Raw genomic sequence first — 24,406 nt, 5'->3', positions numbered from 1 at the left:
GGCGGCGGCAGCGCGGGCGCAACAGTTGCCGCCCGCCCCACGTGACCGGCGCGCCCCACGTGCCCCGCAGCCCGCCAATGAGCGCGTGCGCTCCGCTCGGCGGCCGGCCATGCCGCACGCCGCCGGTACCTGGAGGCAGGGGCAAGGATGCGCCGGGGGACGCGGCGGGGAGCTCTCTTACTGCTGAGGACGTAGGGGGCACACCAGATGGAGCCACAGAAACCACTGGCCTCGGCGTAACTTCTTACGCCACGAGGGCTGAATCTGTTTTTATACGGGACGGGGAAAGCACCATCCCTCATGTTTTATAATACATGAAATTCAGATATCCCTTATTTTCTGATTCTCCTGCTGTCTTTACGTACAGATTTAAAATCTGTTATACAATTCCCCAGTTCAAGAAAGACAGGCATACTTATAAACTAATTAATGAGAAATCCTACCCGAGTTCTGTATTACCACTACTATAGCTTAAAAAAAGAAAAGCCCGACACTGGGCTGTGAAGCAAAACCGCTCTCGGACCTCCGTGCTCTATTACACAGCTCCCCTCAAAGCTCAGAGCCACCCACCGGTCGCCTCTGCAGGAAACCCCGTGAAAGCACCGAGCCTGGCAAGTCGGGGCACGCAATCAGGTCTTTTCTGTCAGCACTGACCGCGCGCTGATTTTAAAGCGGGTGGGGGAGGAAGGGGAAAAAGAGGCAAGAGACCCGTCCCCCTTGCAGCTGCGGCCGCTTATACAACCCTCGGTATTTACAGCCTGAGAAAAGGGACAGCCCTCGAGGGCCCGCAAGGGAACCCGGCCTCTCTCCGGCAGCCCACCGGGTTTTCCCGGGCCCGGGGCGCAGCGAGCCCGGCGGAGCCCCATGGTTGCGCGGCCCGGGAGGGGGAGCGGGAAGGGGTCGCTCTGCCTCCCTCCTGCCCGCCCACCCGGGAGGGGGGATTGCGAAAAGCCAGACGACGCCAAGCGGGCGCGCCCGCTTTCTTCTCCGCTCTCCCTATGCCCGTAGGCCCCATACCCGCCCTCCCCTTCACGCTCCTCCCCAGCCGCCGGCCCAGGCGGGCCCTCGTGCGGTGGGGAAGGGCAGCCTACCCCCGGCACCCACCGCGGGAAGCGGGGGGCACCCCCGGCCCGGCGCCGCCATACCCTCCTCCCAGCCTTCGGGCCGGACGGAGCGGCCCAAACGGCCGCGGCTCGCGCGCCGCCGCCGCACCTGGCTCCAGGTGATGAGCTGGTTGCTGGGGGCCTCGCCCACCAGCGCCCACAGCTTGCTGAGGAAGGCCGGGACTCCCGCGCTGGCGGAGGGCGGCTGCTGCTGCGGCTGTTGTTGCTGCTGCGGCTGCTGTTGCTGCTTCATTGTCGCTCGGGAACCTCCTCGGTCTGGAAAGGGGAGGGACGCAGAAGGAGGAGAACCAGCACGATCTGCCCACCCCGTTCCGCTCCACGCGCGCGCAYGCGCACGCGCACGGCCCCGCCGCACGTGCGCGCATGCGTGCCTGCACCACCTTCCCTGCCCCTTCTCCCCCTCCCCCTCGCGCCTTACATAACCGGCCCACGTGCGCCGCCCTCACGTGTCACAACAGCGCGGGCCCCGGGCGGCGCGCGGGAGCAGCGGCGGCGGCGCCGGGGAAGGCGGGCGGGCGAGCGAGCGGGGGCATGCAAATGAGCCAGTGGCAAAGGCCAATCCGGAGGCGCCTCTCTGCTCGGGACGGGAGGGGTCGCGTGGTAGGCAGGGGAGGCGAAGTGGATGGGAAACCGGCAGGGCGGGGTCACGCGGTGGGCGGGGCTACATGGTGGGCGGGGCTGGCCCTTTCTGAGGAGTATCATTAAGATGCAAATGAGAAGCACTTGTGAAAATAGTAAATTTCCACTGGAAGCAGTAAGAAACAATTGTAGGTTTTGGTTTGGAAGTTTTTTTTCCAATCTATATTGCCCCCCACAAGCACCCATTATTTATTTATTTATTTTCCACCACAGCCAACCTCAGCATCACCCTGTGCTAGAGCTCCTACTTCCAACCCCAGTAAGGTTAACGCCTTTCCATAATGGTCTCCAGGGTGAAAGGCAGGAGGACAGCTGTACGAATCTTCTCATGAAAAGACTGCGCAGATCTGCATGGAAGCAGTGTATTTTGCCAGTCTAGCCAGAGGCTCACTGTACTTTTAGAAGATACTCCTTTGGGCCCATGAGCTTTGGGAGAAATCTGCATAGCAGCTGTGTCAAAACACTAACCCCAGTCTCCAGTAGGCATAACTACACGTACCTAGCTCAGTCTCAGCATCCCAGCAAATCTTGCATGTGGTGGGACCTGATGAGAGCGCTCCTTCCCTTCTTTAAATTTAGCTGTTATAAGATTATGAGGTAATTGTGACACTACATAAAATAACATTGCAGATCCCATCACTAACCCACAACCACAAGAAGGACAATGAGAGGAGGCTGTCCTGCAGGCAGTGTTGTAGCTCTCAGGACTAAAGCAGTCTTTTGGGTAAAAAGGCTCCTCCGTGGTGTTGACATCAGATTTTGGCCCACCTGTGGACTGGCAGGAAGAGGCTGGAGTAGCAGCTGCTTAAGGGATCCAGAGCCATCAAACCTGCTCCCAGGCCCAGGCTGAAAGGCAGCTGTTGGAAGATCTGGAAGGAAGAAGGAAACAGGACCTCAGCACCATCCGATGGCTGGCATGCAGCATCAGGCCAGGCTTCCTCCTGTTTTTTCCAGACCCACAGGGTTGTGCTTGTCCTTACGCCACATTGGCCTGATTCTGTCAATCTGAGCTCCCAGTAAGGCATGTCAGCCCCTAGAGGAAAGTTGCTGGCTGCATTATCCCTCTCTTTCCCTTTTCCCTATTTCTCTTCCCCAGCCTCATTTTGGAAGTTCTAGATTATGGCACTGCCCAGTCCTCCTCCCGAGTGGGGCCTGCTGCGTCGGCCGCTACGTTCTCAGACAAGGCCTGTGAGGAAAGTAACGATACCTCAGKAGAGGGGATTTCCTCAGAGCTATGGTGGCAGCATAAAGGATACCACTCAATGCACAGGAAAGGGCTAAATGGGTAAAGATGGCAAGGGAAGACAGACTAACCGTGCATGTCCAAGAAAGGGTGACAGAAGAAGTGAAGCAGGAAAGAGATAATGAGGGATACAAAGATACCTCTTTCTTATACAGTGAGGATAAGGAACCCTAAATTTCTGTGTTGTGAAGCTCATCTCTTTTAGTGCTCACACATGCTTATTTCATGAAAAGGCACATTATCCTTCCCCATGCCATTCAGTCCACTTGCAGAGATGCAGCCTGTTTGTAGCCTTTAGAAAGAGAGGAGGTAACATAAGCCCACTCTTTGCCATCCTGAACACTTGCAGAGAGCTGCACAGTACAGCTGCTACAGAAACTGGTCCCTGTCACGGAATGGCCTTCCTGTATCCTCAGACAGGTCATACAGGACAAAGCAGGCAACCATAATTCAGAGGATACTGGGAATGTTGGTATCAGGGCTGTTGCTCAGGTCTCACCCTCTGTCAGTAGATAACCAGACACAGTTTCTACCTCTGCCTTGCATATAGAAAGAGCATTGTCACTGTCAGAAGATGTAGCAACACAGGAGGTCTGCCACAGCTCTGATGGTGCAGATGGATATCCAAATATGCCACATAAACCTGTTCCTTCTTGTAAAGAAAATTCCACTGTCTTCATAGATGCCAAGGCTAGACTTACAGGTGTCATGAGTCCTTCTGATAAAGCCTGCTAAGATGTCCATAAACATCCCTTAATGGCCCAACAATACACACAAGACAAGGAGCAGTAGCCCTTTTTATATAGCCATGGCCACCATATGCTAGACACTGTTAATACCGATTGTATAAAACAGATTAAGGACAGCATAGTGCTTCCTTGGGGGACCTTCATTTGAAGCAAGAGATTATGTGATTCTCTCCCTTCAGAAAGCATCAAACAACATGTGTAGACTGTATCTGAATCACCATCATACCTACACAAAAACATAACAGATGCAAAGAAGCCTTAACACTGTCCACTTTGATCTACTGTTCCACTTCCATTTTAACAAGTAACTTGCCAATATAGGTGTAACAGGCATAGCTATAGACACTTGCCTCCAAAACAAACATCTAGCTCAAACTGACTTTTTGGGGTTTGAGTTCCTCAATTTCTGATGACATTTTCAACTGAGATAATTCAATTATGAAATTATTCAGCTTTGCAAAGCTATGCCAATTTAAACTGTCACTTCTGCTACCCCTTTGCCCTCAGTCTGTTCTCACCTGTGATTGGAATCCACAGAGAGAAAAGGTTAGCAAAGTCTAAGGAGCAATTTACAGGTGCAGAGAGCATATTCTTTCACCCAATCCTATGCTATCAGAAAGCTCTTTATTTTAGTAGAAAGGCTGAGAAATAGGTAGTTAGATGAAAAAAAAAAAGGCAAACATAATATGTTGTTTACTTTGTTACATATACAATCTAAGAAAAGAACATAATATAAGCATATGCACAACAAAAACATTCAAACTAATTCTCAGGAATAAAGTCAGGCAGTCCCTAAGGAGACCTCTTTCCAAAGCAGTCTTTAGGGACTCTATAGCTAATAGGTCTGAAGTCTTAGGAGAAATTTATTCCAACAGAAAGGAGATCTCAAGCAAAACTGCTAGCCTAATGAATGGTAAAAATACAGTAAAATTAATTTCCTTCTGTACTCTACCAAGTACGCTGAACAACTTCAAAAGCATCTTTAATGAAATTTGTGCCTTAAGAAGCTATTTTACGGAACTAAACTAGTATGTTGCCAACAATATGAATGCTTCACAAATGTTCCACAATTTTCACAGCAAATTACAATTATTGATGTTTGCTTTGTTAAGAAATATTGCAAAACGAATTTCAAAGTCTTCCTGCAAGAGACAAGGTCAGTTGGATCTGTTTCAACTTGCACTGAGAACAGACAGTATGCAAAGTAAAATAGCACAGAAAAAAGACATTGAGAACTATTAGTCTGGTAGTTTACAGGAAAATAAGTTGAAGTATTTCAATTTCAAGATGCATTATACAACTGTTCTTTTTTCGTAACATTAGCAGGCTACAGCATTCTGTAACAAACTAGTTGTCATTCATTAGCTCATTCCTGGGAAGAGATACTATGGTTATTAAGTTTATGGCTTAGCCTTTCAGGGTCAATAGCCAGAATGACAAAACATAACTTAAAGAATATATAAGCACATAAGGCTATAATAACTGCCCAAATGATTTTTTCATTCTAACATGCATGTAAGCAAGCTCCTGCCAGGTTGCATTTGTCTAGCTACAAATGCATTATAAGCAGAAAGACTATGATTCTATCTGCACACAGTACTGTTTTCCATCTTACACTTTAATATGTTTATGACATACATTTGAAAATAGGAGCTGATTTGCAGAATTGTATGATGTTTCAAATGGTGTGTTTAAATTTAAGTTATTATTTGAAGAGGTAAAAATGCTATATCAAATATCTCTTTTCCTTGTATAGAAGTGGAACAGTGCCCTTATTTTTGTACATTTCACTAGTACATTGAACATCACCTTTGTGAGAAACACCAAGCTATATAATTTGATTTCCAGCCTTCAAGAGCTGAGGAAGTCTTTTAGCCTTCCTTGCTTGACCTCAGTTTAGGAAAAGAAAAGGTTTTGTGAGGGCTTAAGAATTTGAAGTTATTAATTTAATAATTAGCATGAAATATTAGTAATGTACAACTCAAGTAACCTTTCTGTTAGTTCTGAGCACAAGGTAATTGCTTGCCTGTGTTTCATAAAGCTTCATGTTGTACTATTCTACAAGCCTGTGCTTAGTAGATCTTGCCAGTTTTTAATCTGGGACTATTTTACTTCCCAATATCTTTAGGAACAGTGCTATCCATCATCTTTTTCCACTCTGCAATAAAATTTTCCTCCATTTAATTTACAGAAATCTGATAATGATCTCAGTTCTGAGGCAGGTCAAGCTATTTACATCTTTCGCAATACTGTTCTCTCTCCCTTCACCAGAACAGCATCTTAACACTATAAAACCGGGTATCATGAAATTTGAGGAATCTGGGAAGAAAAGAAACAGATCTCTCGCCATTCCTTCACTAACTCCTGAAGCCCCACCAGATTTCATATTGCAACAAGAAGTGGTACTAGGGCTTAGGGGGTACTCTTATTCCCAGACACATGGGATCCTTTTCTGTTCCTCCTAAAGCTCATTTCCTCTCCCCAGAACTCACAGACGCCCACGTGTTGGCGTTCCAGTCCAAGACCTAGCTGATCTGGGGACTGGGAGAGTGCTGCCAACAGGGAACGGACAGGGAGAACAGCCTCATTTGCAGCCATTTCCTCTTTCTTAGAGCTTTCACAGAGGCTATGCAGGTAGCACCACCTCAACACTGGGCAAGAAGCCAAGGGGATAAAGCTAGATACCTATTCATATCACTACCTTGTTATTTTGGTATCATGTATGGTTAGAATCACAACAGCACTGGTCTCTTACCCACTTACCTACTGCTCTAGCATAAGAAGTTGTCCCACAACAGTCCCATATTCTCTTAAATGAGTTTTGGCCACTGATAGCCCAGTTCTGAAGTTGTTTAAAGAGAAGTAATTTGGGGTGCATTCTTTGTGCTACAGCATACTTGCATATACTTAAATAGATGTCATGGAGGACAGCCCTCATGTAACAACACTCTTCTGATATAAACTTCACCTACCTTCTCTCACATCTGATTTTCTTGCACCATAGTGGAATAAATAGCAAGGGTCTAGGTGCATTACTTGTGCAAAGCCTTCCCAATGGGCTGTTGCTTCCTTATGGGCCATCCCTTGCAAGTCTGAAATGCAGTCTGTGTAAATTCCTATTATGTCACACCCTGAGTAAAGCCAAAGTCCAAGGGACACCAGCCTATAGATATTCCTTAAGACAAACAACAACATGATACAAAACAAGCAACTGAAAATGACCCAGGGTAGCCAGAGGCAGGATGACAGAGATTTCAACACAATAATCTGATTCTCTTTGAGACTGCTATTTGCCCTGACTAAAGGGCATGACATTTAGAGGTTCTTGCAGTAATAAGGTAGGTAAAGAGACACAGGTCCCGCAAGTCTCAAACACTCTATGATTTGCATTTCAAATCCAGTTATCTTTATTGATTTGTCTATATCGATCACTATGAAGGCAAAAGACAAATCAGTCACAGAGCTTGCATGTATACTGCCTCTGGTACAAGCACAGAAGACCACAGGTAAACCATCCTGGAATGTTTATAGTATCAAATGCTGTGCACAGCACTTCAGTCAAGTTTGAAGCATATCTGCTACCTTAAAAAAAAAAAAAAGAAAAAAGTATTATGCCACTTAAACATCTGAAAAGACTGTTCCCTCCTAGGAGTCCAAACTCTGCACATATTAGGATCTCAAATTGAAAGTGGCCCTAAGAGGCCTAGCTTTCAGTTAATTCTCCTTGAACTTGGGACAGCCTTTGAGATTTCTCTGTGTTCATGATGTAACTGGCTAGAGTAGACAAGGTAGATGAAATTTCAGAAAGCTTCCGAAGATACTTTTCTTCCAAAGTCAATACTCTTTCAGTTAGTTTTATGTTGTCGTTGTGCATCTGATTCAAGTGCTGCTCAGTTTTTTGGACAACAAAGTGATTCATTTTTCTTCTCTTCTCAACATGCCCTTTAAAAAAAAAGTCACAGTCTGCACTCAAGATATCTAATGGACAATGATGAAATAAAGACTGCACAGAGAGTTTTAAAATTAAACTATGATAGCTGTTCCAAGAAACCTACTTCCATTCATGCTTTTTTTTTTTTTAAAAAAAAGGAAAATTCTGACCTACATTCTTTCATATTTATTTCCAACCCTTCATGTTATTTATTTATTAAATAAAAATAGCACAGAAGCAGTATCCATTTCTTATCTGCTTCAGTATGAGAAATACTTCTTTCAGGCTTTTCCTGATTTAAAAAAAAAAGCAAAAAAACAAAAGTCTTTTACACTCCATGAAAGTGCCCAGTGTACCCTCAAAAGACTATTTTGCTTTTACTAGGAGGAAAAAAGAAAAAAAAGACTTCCAAAAAGGCATGTTCTACACAAGCTCAGAGAGCAGTTAAAGCAGTTTATTAAAAAAAAAAAAAAGAAAAAAAAGCTGCTCAAAGCCATTAAAAAAAAAGCAAAAATCAGAGTCTAAGCCCAATTCTTAACATGCCGTGGTAAGTTCCAAATTCAGGCCAGATAATTTCACCTTCAGGGCTTTCTGCAAAGATAGTCTTTTTATGAAGGCTTTAGGAAGGATGGCAGATTTGGGAGAAAAGAGAAAGAGGTTTGATGGACAGCATGCCTGAGAGGAAGCTTTACAGAAATTTTAGAGCATTTTGCTGCAGTCATGTGTTGGTAACTGTGAAAAACAGTTCCTACTGTAAAAAAATTAAGTATATATGCTCATTTGGCCATCCAAACACCGTTTTATTCCAAAAAGAAAAACTGACACATTATGATAAATTCTGTTAGCATAAACAATTTTTCAAGATTTTGTTTCCTCAGGTAGGATTTCATAACACAGTATTTATGATCATTATGGCAACAAAGGGCTCATAAATCAAACATAGTAATGCATGAAAAGCAGTTTTTATCTAACCTGAAGCTAGCTTAGCAAACACATACTACATCAATGATTTAGGTATTCAAAGCCTGTATTTCATGTTATTTCATGTTCCAAACATTAGGACTTCCACAAAGCAACTGTTCTGCCAGCTGCAAAAGAGTTCTCAACTCTGAACACAGGAAAGCTTTCTTCACAGAGAAATAGCCCTGGCATTGATTTACTCTTACTTCCTGTACAGTAGAAACTCTCCACAAACGTACCAGTGAGCGGTTTTAACCACATATTTGACAAGCAAAATTAACAGCAATAAATTCATTCTCAAAAATAAGTTATACTATGTTAATAAGTTATACTATGTTAAATTAGTCCACCTCTTCAGGCCATTCAAAGATATGATTCCAGTACAGGGGAAATGCATCCTCTGTGTTTGGGGAATCTTTCATGGCTTGCTTCCTCCCCGCATGCTAATGGCTATTTAACAACTCTCTCTTCAGTCTGTTCGAATGGAAAAACCCCAGAACTGAGAACAGGCCAACTGAGACTGGTTAACCTCAATCTAAGACTTTTACCTGAGTCTGAACAGGTAGAACTGTAATCTTCTGCTTCTGTGTCTAATCCACTGTTGTCTGTTGCTTGTTCAGATTCCTACATGTTGTCATTAAGGGGGGTGGGGGGGGGGAGTTTATTTGACATCTAAAAACCTGACCCAAATACTAGTTGTGTGTGTGTGTGTGTGTGTGCGCACGCGTGTGTAAAATTATAAGATATACTAGAGAAAGTCATGAATTACTATAGTTTTTATAGGTTTCTACTATTTCCTTCCCAGTTTGGTTAAAACTACTGCTGTAGCAACCACACAGCACTATCAATGGACAGTTGGAGACTGAAATGCTATCTATGTTGCAACTGCAATTGCAGCTGTCATCACCTTTGTTTATCTAGCAAAGCAAAAATCAAGCTATTTTCGAATTTACTGTCAGCATTTTTTCCTTGTTAGGCTGCATACTTATATTGGCCATTTTGGTCAGAGTATATGTTAAAAAACAAGACAAAACCCAGCACCTGGTAGTTTTCTGTATTTTGCAGACATAAGTATTAAATACAGATAGAGCATTTGGACTTCACAGTTCTGGCAATGTATCACTTCTTCCTCTCCCCTCCTCTATATAAGTCAGATCCCAGAGTCACCTTCTTTAGGGACATTACAAATAGCAGATTATGGTTTCTTTTGTTTCTGTAATGATCAGTAAGATGCTCCACTCAGTGCTGAGAAACAAATCTTAGTGACAAATACTGTAAACCAAATTCTGTACTCGAAAGCTCTCTACTGAGTTTTTCTTTTACCAAGCCTGTCTGCCTGTCTCTCTCTCTCTCTCTCTCTCTCTCTCTCTTTCTCTCTCACACACACACACACACACACACACACACACACACACACACGACCAGCAGGACATCCCACTTGCAGGTACACTAGTGATGTTACTAAAGAAGCCCCATAAACATAATTATCTTTTTCATGGAAAACCAAATCTTTTCCCCATGCTACTGTTCAGAAACAGCTGTCCTCTAGTTCTCTTCAGCTAAGTGCTGCTTCTTCAAAAATACACAGAGAACACTGGACGACCTCAGAACGCAAAAGGCTGTAGTTTGATAAGTATTTCCCTCTGCACCCTTCCCCCCACAACATTACCATGTTATTCAATCCCTTCCACTTCCTCCCTACTGCACCACCTCTTCCAGTGTGCTGCAATAACTATGTTACATCATCACCTTTGGCAGTGAAGTAAGTTTTTAACCTGGATCAGTTCTATTAATTCAGTTCACCATTCAAATGCAAAAGCAGTTACATGAGCCCAGCTCAGAGAATGGTCTAGGAGTGGAAGTGAACAGCTAGGAAGCATGACAGCTCAAGTAAAACAAACGTCATGCAGACTATGCCTTATGATTATCTCCTCCCTGTGATGGATTTGTGAGAAGCAAGGTGCAAGAAGAGTAAGACATTTCTGGGTTTTACTACTTTAAAATCATAGGACAAAGCATAGGCTAAACGATTTTTTAAGTGTCTGACATTTTTCTGATCAACAGAGACAACTGCCAAAACAAAATTCATGTAAACAAGAAAAAGAAATAAAGTGTTAGAAACAATAGAGCCTTAGGTTATAATAAATCCCTTTTTGTAAATAAATGGGATGCAGAAGAAACAGTATTTATTTTTTTCTTACTAAATGTTCTTGATTTTCACAACTTCTATTGCGATGCTCGAGTACCCAGTCTATATCGGATGGATGTATTCTGGAAAGAGAATGTAAACTTGAACACAAGCTACGTGTAATAACATATTGCATAGTTTCAGTCATAAAAAATTATTTTTAGAACAGTTTTCTCCAGATTTTTTCCAAATATTAAAAACAAATATAGGAATTAAATTCAAACACACAGCAACTCTTACACGAGTGTTAGGGAACACCTTACAAGTTGTGGAAAACAACTGGACTACTTTCTTTAGAGCAGATCCTTGCCCCATCTTAAAATGCCTTCAGCCCTGTGTTTGAAACTGATGGGAAATAGTGTGAGGAAATATACTGGCATCACTGTCTTTTCAGCTGCCTTACTCTAGCTTTCTTACATATCTCTTCCCCTATCATTTCCAGTGAAATCACATGTTTCAAGGTCAGAGAGAAATTATTTTCTAACAGATCCACCCAAAATCATAAATTGTCTCTTTAGAGATTCTTTACAATTCAAGATCGTCTGACCTTTTGATTACCAGTTTCCCTACCTTTTCGAAAGTTACCTTTGTCAAGATACTCTTTATCTAGTTAGTGAACTTGAACATTTTTATTACAGTTTAGTTCATTCTCATCCTTACTAAAGCTGATCTCAGGTTTAATAACTTCATTATGCAGACTAGTTTCTTTTCACAGCTATTCAGTTCAATACTCCAAATCCTGCTGGCTTCAAAATCTTCAAAAGCAGTTGAAAATTTTCCAGTTACTGTTGTAAAAGAAGCTGTATTTTTAAAGAGGACAATTACACAGATATTGTAAATTTAGGACTAAATCCTACCTCTTTTATGCATCTAAGTAATTATATTTAAGTCTGTAGGAGATATTGCAGAAGTTTAAAAAAAAAAGAAACAAAACCCAAAATCCACACACACAAAGCATAACTTGTGCAATAGTTTTAATCCTACACAACTCTTAAAATCAACCCAAAACACAAACATACTCAGACACAGCCACGGTAACCAGCAATGAAATATAAAAGAAAGAAATGTCTTTCTGTGTCTACAGACCTAAAGTTACAAGAAGATGTCAAGTCTATTGTTATTTCAATTTACAGTAACTTGCTGTTAGATCTGTGGACTTTCTCTGGAAAAGGAAAACTAACTACAACTTGGCACTCAATAGCAGTTTATAACCCAGGATAAATCAAGATATTGCAACTTGAAAAAGAAGCGGGGGAAGGAAACCCATCTCTTGTGTACACAGTTGCTAGGTGACCACTGTAAAGCTCTCTTTTCAAAGATTCATAGGCAGGGAAGGCTACAAATCAGACAGACAGACTTTAATCAGGTTTTGCACAGGATGGCTATATAGCTGTTCTGTAAAGTCTTTTTCATCTTGACTGTGACAAGGTATTCTACTTCTGCAGGATAGGACTTCTGGACAGCACAAAACAGTATCTCATCTGGAACCATTAGGACTGAACACAAACACAGTTTGCATATACACCCTATATATATGTATTTCTACTAAACAGTAAGGATAGCTGAGCCTCAAAGGAGTGGGCTGGAGCACAACCCATAAGATTCTTCCCCCTGCTCTCTAGGCAGAACTCCCGATAGCTTGAAACCCATTCTGATAATCTATAGGTAGAGCTATGCATCACTCTAAACCTTGTGTGTAAACCATGAAAGAGAATAGGGAGATTTCTTTGATCTAAATGAAAGGATAATTTTTATTCATCTCCCTCAAGGAAAGACCTGTTTCATTGTAACAGATRCCTGGAGATACCTAGATCAGTTCCAGTGGAAAACAACTTTTAAGGAATAAAGTCAAAGTACAACCTAGCTTTATTATGGAAAGGTCTACAAGAGAAGAAACAAGAAGCTGTCCAGACATTCAAAGGGAAGAACCATAAATCCAAAGACTAACATGAGGTCCCAAGTTCACTCACAAAAAAAAAAAAAAAAAAAAAAACCAAAAAAAAAAAACCCAGCTCTTCAGCGTGAAACATTACAGAGTAGCCCTGAACCAGAGAGAGATGGTCTAAGTGGCTGAAGTCCCACAACAGACCATCAACCTCCTGTATCATGCATGTGCTGCAAGTTCAGCACCTCCCCTCAGATACCAGATTTATTGTCTCTGCCTAGAATCTGGACAAAGCATTCATATGGGCATAATGGGCTTGAGAGGTTTCCTTAAATACGGATTTTACTATGAGCCCACAGTAAGCTCAGTTATCTGGGAAAACACTGTTTTTAATGCCAGCGTACAGGAAAACAAGGGACCAAGAGACTTTCTTCTCTGAAACATGAGACAGCATCCCAGAAAGGCTGCTGTCACCACAGTAACGCATCAGTCCACAGCCTGCCTCCAAGCTGTCAAGGTAGTAACATTTGAGCCCTCCAGATTTAGTGGATGTCAGTGGCAGGACTTCAGCTTGAGTCACATTCACTGACAAGACAGCTGGAGAGGTTAAAGACATCTGACAAAGGTTATTTTGACTCACCCTACTACTTAAAGTATAGAACTAGTGCGCTTTTATTTGGAACCTAACTCTTTAAGTGCTCATTAGAAGTAACTCACATAAGTTGGACACTGCTGTATTTACTCACTTGCATGAAGATTTGGAAGAAAAGGCTGCATAATAGAGAAAAATTAATATAAAGGGGGCAAGATGGACATGCTTTTACATCAAATTTTGGACACTGACATGTCAGAAACGGAACGTTATGCACAAGTATTTTACCATAGACTAAGCAAGCAAATAATTTTTAAGACTTACTTTCCTGAGCATTCTGCCAAAGAGGATCCAAGCCTGGATACAACACTTACTGAAGTGTCAAAGGGTTCTGACAATGTCTGCCTTGCTGATCCAGACGAAGTTAGAAGCAGCATCAGTTCTGCCTGCTTCTTGATGGAGTCTAGGCTTGTGCCAGTGATACGGGGTTTTTTTGAGCAGCTGCTGACAAGAACAGTATGTCTATTTATCAGTTTAAAATCGATGTTGATTCAAACACAGAACAGAATTCTAACTTCAAAACCATTTCTACACTGGGGAAAAATGCACTGTGTTAGAAAATGCAAAGACTAACCAGAAAAAGTATTACATAGAAGATTGTGGGTGTACGCTGCTCTACTTCTAGTTAGATATTGATTTGGAACTGGTGAAGACTGAGATATAGTTATGATCCAGCTCTTCACAGAAGAACTTTTTAAAATTAGACACACGCATTGACAAACACCCATGTAACTACAGCTGCTTAATTAAATGAAGCATGCCATATAATGACAGCAAAATAAATTTTAATTTAACAAAGAAATAAATTGCTTGTTGCTGCATAAATGAATGAAGGGCTATCTTTTAGGCAGAGCAATTTACACCACAGATGGCAGGAGTCAAAGGCTGACAGACACTGGGCACATTTGGCCAGTTCTATTTGCAATTTTATCTCTTTTCTAAAGATAAAGCTTCCTAAGCCAAGCTGTCAGAGCAGTGGTATAAATGGAACTAGAGATAATGGCTCTTTCCATCATCTGCTTTCCCCCCTTTTTCACTATCAGATCACAAGCTCTGGGACTCCACTGCTTAACAGCAGTTTAAGTTCAAGGTTCCACCAGAGCAAGCATTGCTCCTAAAGCATGGCCAATAATCCTGAGGGGTTCACTGCTCAAAATGCGACTTGTGAACTACAGACAACTGTAAATTTATTAGTATTCTTATATCAGTAACCATCAAGGTAAGAGCAACAAAACACGGCAACTTCTTTGCAAATACTGACCATTTTATACCACCTCCCAACATAATAGTTTATTTTTGGACCAGGATTATCCAATGAGAACCACCCCTCAGAAAATGCAACTCACTAGCTAAATTATGCCCGACCAGGCATATACCCTCTTTTAGGCTTCTTCACTTCATAATGACTGGTAAAAACCACCTCTGTAATTCTTCCTAAGCCTGAAAGGATAGGTTTTACACAGCCTGCCCTAATCTCAAATCATCTTCTGAAATTTCCTTTCCACAACACACTAGGCATTCCACAAGAGAAAGTTTCAGATTTGTTCCCAAAGATGCTCCCAGTGGATAAGACAAGTGTTGTTTTACATGAAAAGCTGACACTAATACTTTAGTTAAAAAATGGAAGCTACTTGATAGGAGGACAGCGGGTGTGGAGGGGTGTCGGGGGGGTAGAAGGAAGCGGGGAGAAGAAATCAAGAAGGGTTCTGGCCAAATACACTACAAAATTTTATATTTCATTTTTATTGTTAATGACTTAACATACCAGTATCTTAGCATCATTAATTCTATGTACTCTAAAAACATTTATAGGCAGATGAACTGCAAGGAATGTGAACAAGGAAAGCTACCTCATGCTGTAGGGAGGAACACATAGTTCTGGTATGCTAAAAATAAAAAGAAAGCATTAACACACCATATGCTGTGCAACAGCAAATAGCATTATTTAGAAATGTTCCAACCAAACAAAGCTCGCTGGTAGAAGTTCAGACTTACCGGGGGGGGCGGGAGAGAAAGGGTAAGCCCACTTAAGTCAGTCACTTCTGATAGTAACATGCTTCACTGCATAAATAGATGGAAGAATTTTATCTAACAATCTAGTTTCATTCATTTTACATAAACCCTAGGATAGCATACATCCAATTACAGATTTCTCCTTGTAACAAAGTGACTAACTATGTGAGACAGAGGTTGAACTACAACTAGTGAAGCAAGTTTTGATTTGTACACAGCCGATGTCATTTTCTTTAGGGCTGACTTGTCTTGCACCTCAGTTGTATTACTTTTCCATCCAGTAAGCTCTGTTTTAACCTCTGTACTAGTAATACCATGCAGATGCATTCTCTCTCAAGCTGTATGAGAAAAGCAGAAAAAAAAAAAAAGGGGCAAAGCTCTTTACTAAAGCAAAGTATTTTCTTGGAAGTAAAATTCTAATTTCAGCTTTTTGTACACTACATGCAATATACGTGCAAGAACATAGCCTCTGTGTGTGTGTGTGTGTGCGCGCATGCATGCACGCACATAGTGAACATTCAATGAATGAGTAATTTTTTCCATGTCTCCATACTGCAAATAGCAACTACCACTGGATTATTTTGCAGAATGTGTCAGTTAATGATCTTGTGACTGGGGAGAAGGTTAACATGACTTGAGAGGTAAATATTTTAAGCAATAGAAAGACTTCAAACTACCATGCAAGTCTGGTCTACTGACTGTAGCACAGAACTGGCTGAAGAACTCCTAAAACTTAATGACACCACATCCTTGGGCAAATCTGAATCAGCTTTAGTTTTCACTTCCAGTTTATAAAATGGTGATAGTTTCACATATTCTGCAGCAGAGAGGTAAAAGTTCTTCAGGACTGGCAGCAAACTTCTCAATCTCAGCTTTGTAGAAGTGCTCATTCTTACTGTTAAGGTAACCACCTCCAAATACAGGAGTATACACATGAAGGCAATCACTACATTTTCCTAAGTTTTTGTTCTGTTTTCTGGTGTCAAAATACAGCACAGGTCTTCCTATTAACTTACCTGGTCTTTTCCTTTTTGTAGTAAAGTAGTTAAGTGTCCTGTTTTGATGCTATGCTTTATAAACAGCTCTCTAACCCAGCCCACCAGAAAATGAGGAGGGAAATGCAGTAGATTTAATCCATCCTAAAAAGCGTCAGTAAATTACCATTCTGCAGTTTAGCCTGCGARGTGACCCAATGTTAACAGAACATATGAAGTTACATGTCAAGGATGATAAAAAACCAACCAAACAAAAAACCCTTCTAGTCATATTACAGAAAGGCATATTTAAGATACATGTGGTTTAAGTTAGTTAGATTTTACTTGTTAGGTCTCAAGTACTATTGGACTAGAACTACAATTGATTCAAGACAGCAAATAGTAACTCCACATGTCTGTCTTTTGTTCCAGAAGATAAATTTCATGAGTATTTCAGACAGAAGTTTCAGAGTCCACAATGTTTGGTATGTTCATTCTAGTATGCCCATCTGCTGAATATTAATTAAATTCTCTTTTAACAACATAACTGACCATGAAACATTTGTTCTTAATGCAACAGAGGAGCTGCACTAAGAATTAGCATTTGCATTCTAACCAGAAAAGGAGCTGAAACAAAAAGAACATCCCCCCCCCTCAAACTAGAACTGAGCCCAAGCTGTCACTCTGAAGCCTTTTGTTTTTGTACATGGCRGAGTTTCATTCAGATTCAACAGCAACAACTAAAATACACAAATCTCTTGCTACTCCTTCAGAGTAACTGTGGCACCACAGTGACTTACCTTCTGTGAACAACCTTCCCTCACCACTCTGCTTCTGCTTTAGCCCACTTACAACAGAAACAGACAAATCTAGACTCACTTTTCAACTCATACCCTGTTAAGTGAATAGGAATAGCTGGAAAAGTGGAAGGTCTATAAGGAAGAAGAGTCTCCACAGGGAAAGGAAAGGGTCCCTCTTCTCATCCTTCCCCCTTGCCCCCCAAAACAATGAGCCAGCCCCCTCATATGTGTATCCTCTAGAGCCTCCATTTCCTTTCTCAAAATTCATGAGTAGGCCAGATGGGGAAGCCAGATGGCACACTTTCCCAGCAATCTCATCCCTCTTTTCCCACATTCAAACATATAAACCCTTCCTAACCTACAGCCCTGCCCCTCATCTCCTCTTCCTTTCTCCTACTTCTTCTTCACCCATTTTTAATGCAAAAAAACAGTTAACACAAGCCAGTTATGACCATGAGCTAGAACATGTTGAGCCAACCCCCATGAACCAGAACAACTTCAGTCAGAGCTGAATTCAAGCAAGAAATGAACCAAGTGAAGTGGAAGGGGGGCAGAGGGGATGGAAAGGGAAACCCTCTATTCAGTGTTACATCTAAACACAAGCAGTGCTCAACTCCCAAGGAGATCTATCTTTTCCCTTGCTTAGACAGGCCTAAAAATCCCAGCACTGCTTTCCCCTTAAAACGAAACATGCTGCTCTTACTTTTCAGCTATCCTTGTCCACATCCGAGATGTGTCTGCTTGAACTCTTAGTTGATCTCCTTCAAGGTCATTGATGCTAACTTCCAACTTGTTTCTACTTCCTGTCCTAATACACTGATTTTCTGCAGTCTGGAAAAAAAAGAACACAAACAAACAAACAGCCTTGTTGATTACTCGGGGTGGGGGCGGAAAACCCTGCCCTATCTCAAGCTTCCATTTTCTTTGGGATAACAGAGTCTTCATTCAATGTAAAATAAAATTCATAAAATTGCTTGGTTTTATTTAATTTATCACACAAGGAATTCTTGATAAGTTCAGTTTATTCAACAAATGCAAGGAGGAGACTGCCATGGGCTCAATCACTGAAATGAAAATACATAAAGGCAACACAGAATAACCTCCAAGATATCCTTGCTTCAACTTTTTTTAAAGGCTCCAAAGGAGCTCCTGAGTGCATGGCTAAGGAGATAGCAAAGTGGGCAAACCTCCATTAATCTGCTCCTCTAAGTGTTGGTATTACACAGTACAAGAGGGCTTTGAACTTCAGGGCTTGAATTTATCAAAACTCCTTATTCAAGAGGAAACTTTCTGTGAGATTTTGATTATAATTACTAAATTTGATTCAATCATTTTTGTCCTTTTTTAAATTAATTGTTTAGTGATTGTATTGCAGCCTTTGTAGGCAAACTATCAAACAGGACACTGCTGAGAAAAAAAAGTAAAAAAAAAAAAAAGTAAAGTCTCCTGAATCAAACAGCTTGAGCAGGAGACAATAGCTTAATATCAGTCATGGACAGGACTGTGGTTCTCTGACAAACAGTTGCAAGCCCTTCAAGTTCTTTTGCTGCTCCTTTACCACTGCCCTGCCTGCAAGGCACAATTTTAACTACAGCCCCTCAAAATCCTCTCATCCCTGAAGGCTTCCAAAACTCTGTTTCAATCTATACATTTTAATTGTTCCACCAGTTACCAATAAATAATTTTTTTTCAAGCTAATACAGAAAAACAGACCAGACACTTTAAAATTCACTAGAGAATTAAATAATCCCAGGTAATAAACCCAAGAATATACAAGGCAAATTTTCATTTAGGTACATTCTCTCCTTGTTTGCTGAATGATAGCCCCATATAACTTTTACAGAAGAGATTAAACTTTAAATTATACAGCATTCTTCCGTAATAGTTCAGGTAAAACATTAAGCAGTATAACAACATTTAATCTAATATTTCTTTCAGAAAATGAGTATTTTCCAAATGAGTCTAATAAAAGATAACTCCTCAAATTTCATGTGGTGATATTAGTATGGTAATAGTTTAGTGTAATTACTAAAATATTTTTCTAGTACTTTCTGAAGTTCTCTGTACTCAAGACTAAACAAGTGTCATTTCAATGCTGCATGATACTAATTTGAATGCTTAAAAATAAACAGATTTCCCACGAACATCTATTTAGAACGACCATAAGCTGGTAGTAAGAATTAGTGATAAACATGACATAGTTTTTGTGACTATCATGAAGAATATGCTTCCCCCTCCCCCCGCCCCATCAAATTCTTTGACCCTGCAAATACATTAGAACACATTAGAAATGATCCAACCAAGCACAATTTTTTTAACACAAGACTATCCAAACAAATGCATTGATACTCTGCAGAACAGGGCCAGAGCATTCACTGCCTCTTAGGATGAGGTCCTAGAAGTTACTCCACACTTCTTTCAGCTGCATGCATTCCTTACTGTATGCATATAAAGTTATTTACATCTCACACTGGTAATAAGAAAAACGTACTGCAAGAGCTACATTATCTGCATCAGTGATATTACTTTAAGACTATGTAACGTGATGATGATTACCAAGCTAAAACATGAAACTAGCAAGAATTAGAGCTCAAGGGAAAAAGAAAAATTTGTAAGGGTATAGAGGAAGAATTCCTTTAGGAAGCACTGTGCAGTACTGGCTCTATAGCAATTATCTTACTATACTCATTAGTATGCCACATAGCATCTATATGTAACCTATAAATTCAAACAAAGATCAAGCGTAGCTCCAGCCATCACACAGCAAATATTTGTGCTGAACCACAATGGTTACTGTAGAGAAGAAAGAAGAGTTAAAGATAATGGTTTACCTGGCTCTGGTCAACTAGTTCTTGAGCAGACTGTTGATTGTAGTCTCCTGTGTTATCTATCATAAGGGGCCTAGAATAGATTATTTAAAGTGTTTGAAATGCTAACTTTGCTCACAAGGTAGGTATCAAAGAATCACAAGGAACAGTATAACTCTTAATACAGAAAAATACAAGGCAGCAGCAGCTTCTGAAGAAGCATAGCTACTTAATATACTTGTAACAACTTAGGTTTCCTACTGGTCAAGAGAAACTTCGGCTTTCTAAAAATCTGCCTTTATCTTGTGATGATACAAGATCTTTGAACTGCAATATATATACACAAGAAGAGATTAGCTTCACAAAATTCTGTGTTAGAATCAGGATAAAGTGGCCTTAATTTGATTTGAAATCCTTACAGGGCAAGCATTTCAGTGCAGAACTCCTAATTTTGCTGAGGGTCTTCTTCCTTTCCTTGGTGAACATAAATAAATCCTGGAGTTCATTAGAGAGGATATTATTTAGCTTGTATTGGCAGGATTTTGAGTTTACAGCTCTCTGTGATACCTATTTCACCCCTATTCTCAATCCCAAATGGTTAGTTTGGAATTGGCCCAACTAAAGTGAAAATACCAGATTTTTAAAGATATGCCAAAAAATAAAAATAAAAAAAAATCCAGTACTGGTGAGGGATGCTCCCTTAATTAAAAGCAGACAACAGGGGCAATGGGAGCTTCTTCTTCCAGACAGAGAGGAAATCCCCTTCCTGACTTGCAGTAATTGCTATGTCACAGTAGAATTTTCCTCCAGTACAGCTTAAGTTACACAGAGTCTTTTTTAAAGTTAAAGCCATTACAACTAATCTATGTCAAGATAGTTCTTGGCATTTGTGGTAAATCAGTTACTGGCTGGGAACNAAGAAACATGAGAGTCTTTCCTGGACTGAATGTAACCAAAAGAGAAGGTAAAAAATTCCTAGAGACACCTCTAGGCAATACCATTTTAATGATGCAGATCAATGCAAAAAAACCACCCGGGTCAGTTGTTATCCAAAGCTACTGGAAGATGTTCTTTCACTATTATCATAAAAATACAGTTATAACACTAAACAGAGTTAGTTTTACAGTCTGTTTCACTTACTGTTTTTGCGGCAGGCTCATAGTTTGGTTATAACACTGTGATGCAACATTCTGAGGGGGGGAAAAAAAAGGGCAAAAAACCAATGCAGGCATGAATTGGAGAACAGACCACTTGCCAGTCAATAATTAATGAAAAATAATGATTTTTTCCTACATCATCCTAACTCCAGATTTTTGTCCATGATCAAGACCGGTAATATCTCAGATTTATATCTCGTAAGCCGACATCTAATTAAAAAAAAAAAAAAAAAAACTCAACCCCCCCATGTGGCATTAATTATATTAAATTCCTCTTTCCTAAGATTAAGGATGCTCTAGCTTCCAAAATAAAGCAAAAAACCTTGAAGATGTTACTAAGTGAAGGATGAGTAAAAATACTGATATTCAGTGAAGCTAAGGATAATCTACTTTAACTGACCAGGATACATTCTATGTTTCATTCTCAAGAGCCATAACAAAAGCCTGCAGTGTCTAGAGAAAACCACAGCTAGAGAGACAACAAGTACTTTCCCATTCTTATATTAATTACTTGCGTAAGAATAGTAATTTCAATAAGCATACTGAAATCTGGCTTCCTTTTTCAGATAATTATGAGAAGAATTGGGAGTATTTGTACACTTTGACAGAGGAAAATTATATGCATAGTTTCTGAAAATTTAAACATGTTGGGGCTCTATGACTGTTTTCTGCTCTTAAAAAAAAGAGTTATAAGCAATTTGCTCAGTCACCAATTAGATCACAGTCAGAAATCAAGTCACATACAGAAAAGCCATCACCTTAGCAGCACAAAACAATCTATTACTAGCAGAACAGCTGTACTGCAGGGATGGCTAACCATCATGGCACACATCCCTGCTTTGGGTACTCAAAGCAGAGATGGATCTGGGTAGCTCCAGCATGGAACTGGGATCCACGGATTTTGATCCCAACTGCTCCATTCTGGTGATCCTGGCCAAGGCACTTGGCAAGTACATAAGAAATGATGTGACAGATCAGGCTAACAGCCTGCACAACAGCAGCTGTAAAAGATGCCTATTTATGGAGAGCAGGTGAAGCTAGCCACTTTATTCAATCCATTCCACAAACACTATCCCAGCACACAGCATTATTGTAGGGATATGAGAATGTACATGGCAGCCCTTTTAGCGTTCATTCACAGACCAGCCATTAATGAATTTGTTTCATCCACCTCTGAACCTGCTGACACACCCTGCCCCTGCAGCCTCCTGTGGTGGCAAGTTCCAGGATTTCATTATTTGCTGCRTGAAGAACTGCTTTTTATCCATTTTAAATTAAACTAGTGATAAAAGGACTGAGTGCCGGCTTATACGGCAGAATTTGGTGAAAGACAGTGTGTTCAGCTTGCTGATCACTGCTGCGATTCTGCAAGCCTCAACTATATCCTCTCCCTCAGCCTCTTCCTCTCCAAACAAAGGAAATCCAGACTTTTCACTCTCCCCTTATAAGGCAGCTGGCTCCATCCTTGATTATTTTAGCTGCCTAGATAGACGTGTCATATTCATACAAGACAGATCTCCTCTTTTATGGGAAGAGGAAAGATAATAAGTATTTCACCTGAAATTCCTCACAGTAACCAGGTATAAGCAAGAAATTCTGCTAAGTAGTAATTTAAATTACTGCTTGATGTTCTCATTTATTTAAACCAGAGTATTTTCTAGAAGTCCATAGAGCTGGCAATTACAGGGTGGCACCAGTACTCTCCTCAGCGTCAAAGGCATTAAGCAAACTGGACATAATCACACAATTTTAAACTATCTAAAGTTTTATGTTTTAAAGTCACTCAGCAGCTGTGGCTACTCACTGCCTCACAGAGCTGTCGATGCTGGATTTGCTTCCGTTTAAGATCAAGAACTTCCTCCCAAAGGGCTTTGTTTTCCCTGAAAATTCAAGGGAAACATTTCAGTAGCTCTTAAAGAAGCCTAACATTCCCATCTAAAAAAACTAACAGGAAAAGGGTGGGGAGAAACTGGGGTTTTGTAAATAACAAACACCTCAAAATAATCATTTAAAACTTCCTTCAAAATGAAATAAAACCTATTTTCATGAAAACAGTGAAGCTCTATGGAGATAAAACATGACGAGCTAAGACACCATTTCTGACACTCTAACACCTTATAAGTTAATCTGCTCTCCAGTCTAGTTATTTATCTCAAATTATTTATCTCAGTCTAGTATTTATCTCAAATCCTACATAAAGTAAGTCACAAACAAGCTGCCAGTATCCTTCATTTAGTAACAATGGCAAGAATAAAGTTCACCCCGTTGAGCTTTTCTGTTGCTTGTGAACACAAATAAGCTTCAAAGCAAACTAACAAATGTGACCGAAAAATACGCTACTGATAAATTGTACATGCTTATTTGTGAAGCATGGATGACCTTTAGGCTCCCAGAATTACTAACCTAGATCTCATTTATTAAAGCCATGGGCTAAAGTAACACTGAAAGACAGAAAAATGACAGAGGCATTCCAAAGTGAAAATTTCCATTCAATTGAGATAAATTAGATTTGGTTCCATAGTCTACTTAAAGACCACACTTGTTAAGAAGACCTCATCACATCTTGAGTATAAAAACCCTACAACTGACAGGAAAAAGTGCATGTGGGGAACAAGACTGGGGGAACTGTAAACAGTGCATAGAATAGCATGTCCATCAGCTTCGATAACAGTTTCAGTGCTTTTGCAGCCTCAGATCACCACACTGTAGGTCAGGCAGTGTTTTTAACGGGAGGTAATACCTTTTATTATGCTAACTAATATAGTTGGAAAAAAGAACTGATGTGCACCTGGGCACATAAGCCCTTTGAGGTCACTGTGTGCCTGAAAGCTTGCCTGACACCCTCTCTCATTATAAGTCAGTCTAATAAAAGATATTACCTCTCCCCACAAGCATTGTCTCATATGTATTATTATACCATGTGCTGTCTCTGAGAAGAGTCGACAAGATGAGTATATGAGTTCAGTAAGTCATGTACATTGAACACTCTTCACGGTGGTATATAGTTTTTCAAGACTGTTACATCAAACTGTCATGAGGGGCAAAGAAAGCTATGCCAAACAAACAAACAAAAATCCTATTTGTACATTTAAAGTTTGTAATGCAATGCTAAGGAAAAGGCAGCAGGAGGAAATTCAAACCAGGGAAAAGCAAAGGAAGAACTTCACAGAATCACAGAATCACAGAATCACTGAGGTTGGAAGGGACCTCTGGAGATCATCTAGTCCAACCCCCCTGCTCAAGCAGGGTCACCTAGAGCACATTGCACAGGATTGCATCCAGGC

At 40.8% G+C, this 24,406-nt stretch overlaps 1 protein-coding gene across 4 annotated transcripts in view; it reads right to left on the bottom strand.

Moving 5' to 3' along the window:
• The window catches only part of HSF2 (heat shock transcription factor 2), a 49,616-nt gene that overhangs the window by 15,582 nt on the left and 9,628 nt on the right, over window positions 1-24,406 (bottom strand). For 3 of the 4 annotated variants that reach the window (XM_026069375.1, XM_026069372.1, XM_026069371.1), the window contains exons 3-4: window positions 2,408-2,632; window positions 1,213-1,379 (exon numbers count right to left, since the gene is read on the bottom strand). In XM_026069375.1, coding sequence (XP_025925160.1) covers window positions 1,213-1,379; window positions 2,408-2,632 — 392 coding nt within the window. Of the gene's footprint in view, window positions 1-1,212; window positions 1,380-2,262; window positions 2,633-24,406 lie in introns of those variants that run through there. The other variant, XM_026069373.1, reaches the window with a different exon arrangement.

This window comes from Apteryx rowi, unplaced genomic scaffold (genome assembly GCF_003343035.1).
Source record: "Apteryx rowi isolate R43461 unplaced genomic scaffold, aptRow1 scaffold_293, whole genome shotgun sequence".
Classification (NCBI taxonomy): domain Eukaryota; kingdom Metazoa; phylum Chordata; class Aves; order Apterygiformes; family Apterygidae; genus Apteryx; species Apteryx rowi.
This window is presented reverse-complemented; position numbering and strand designations above follow the sequence as displayed.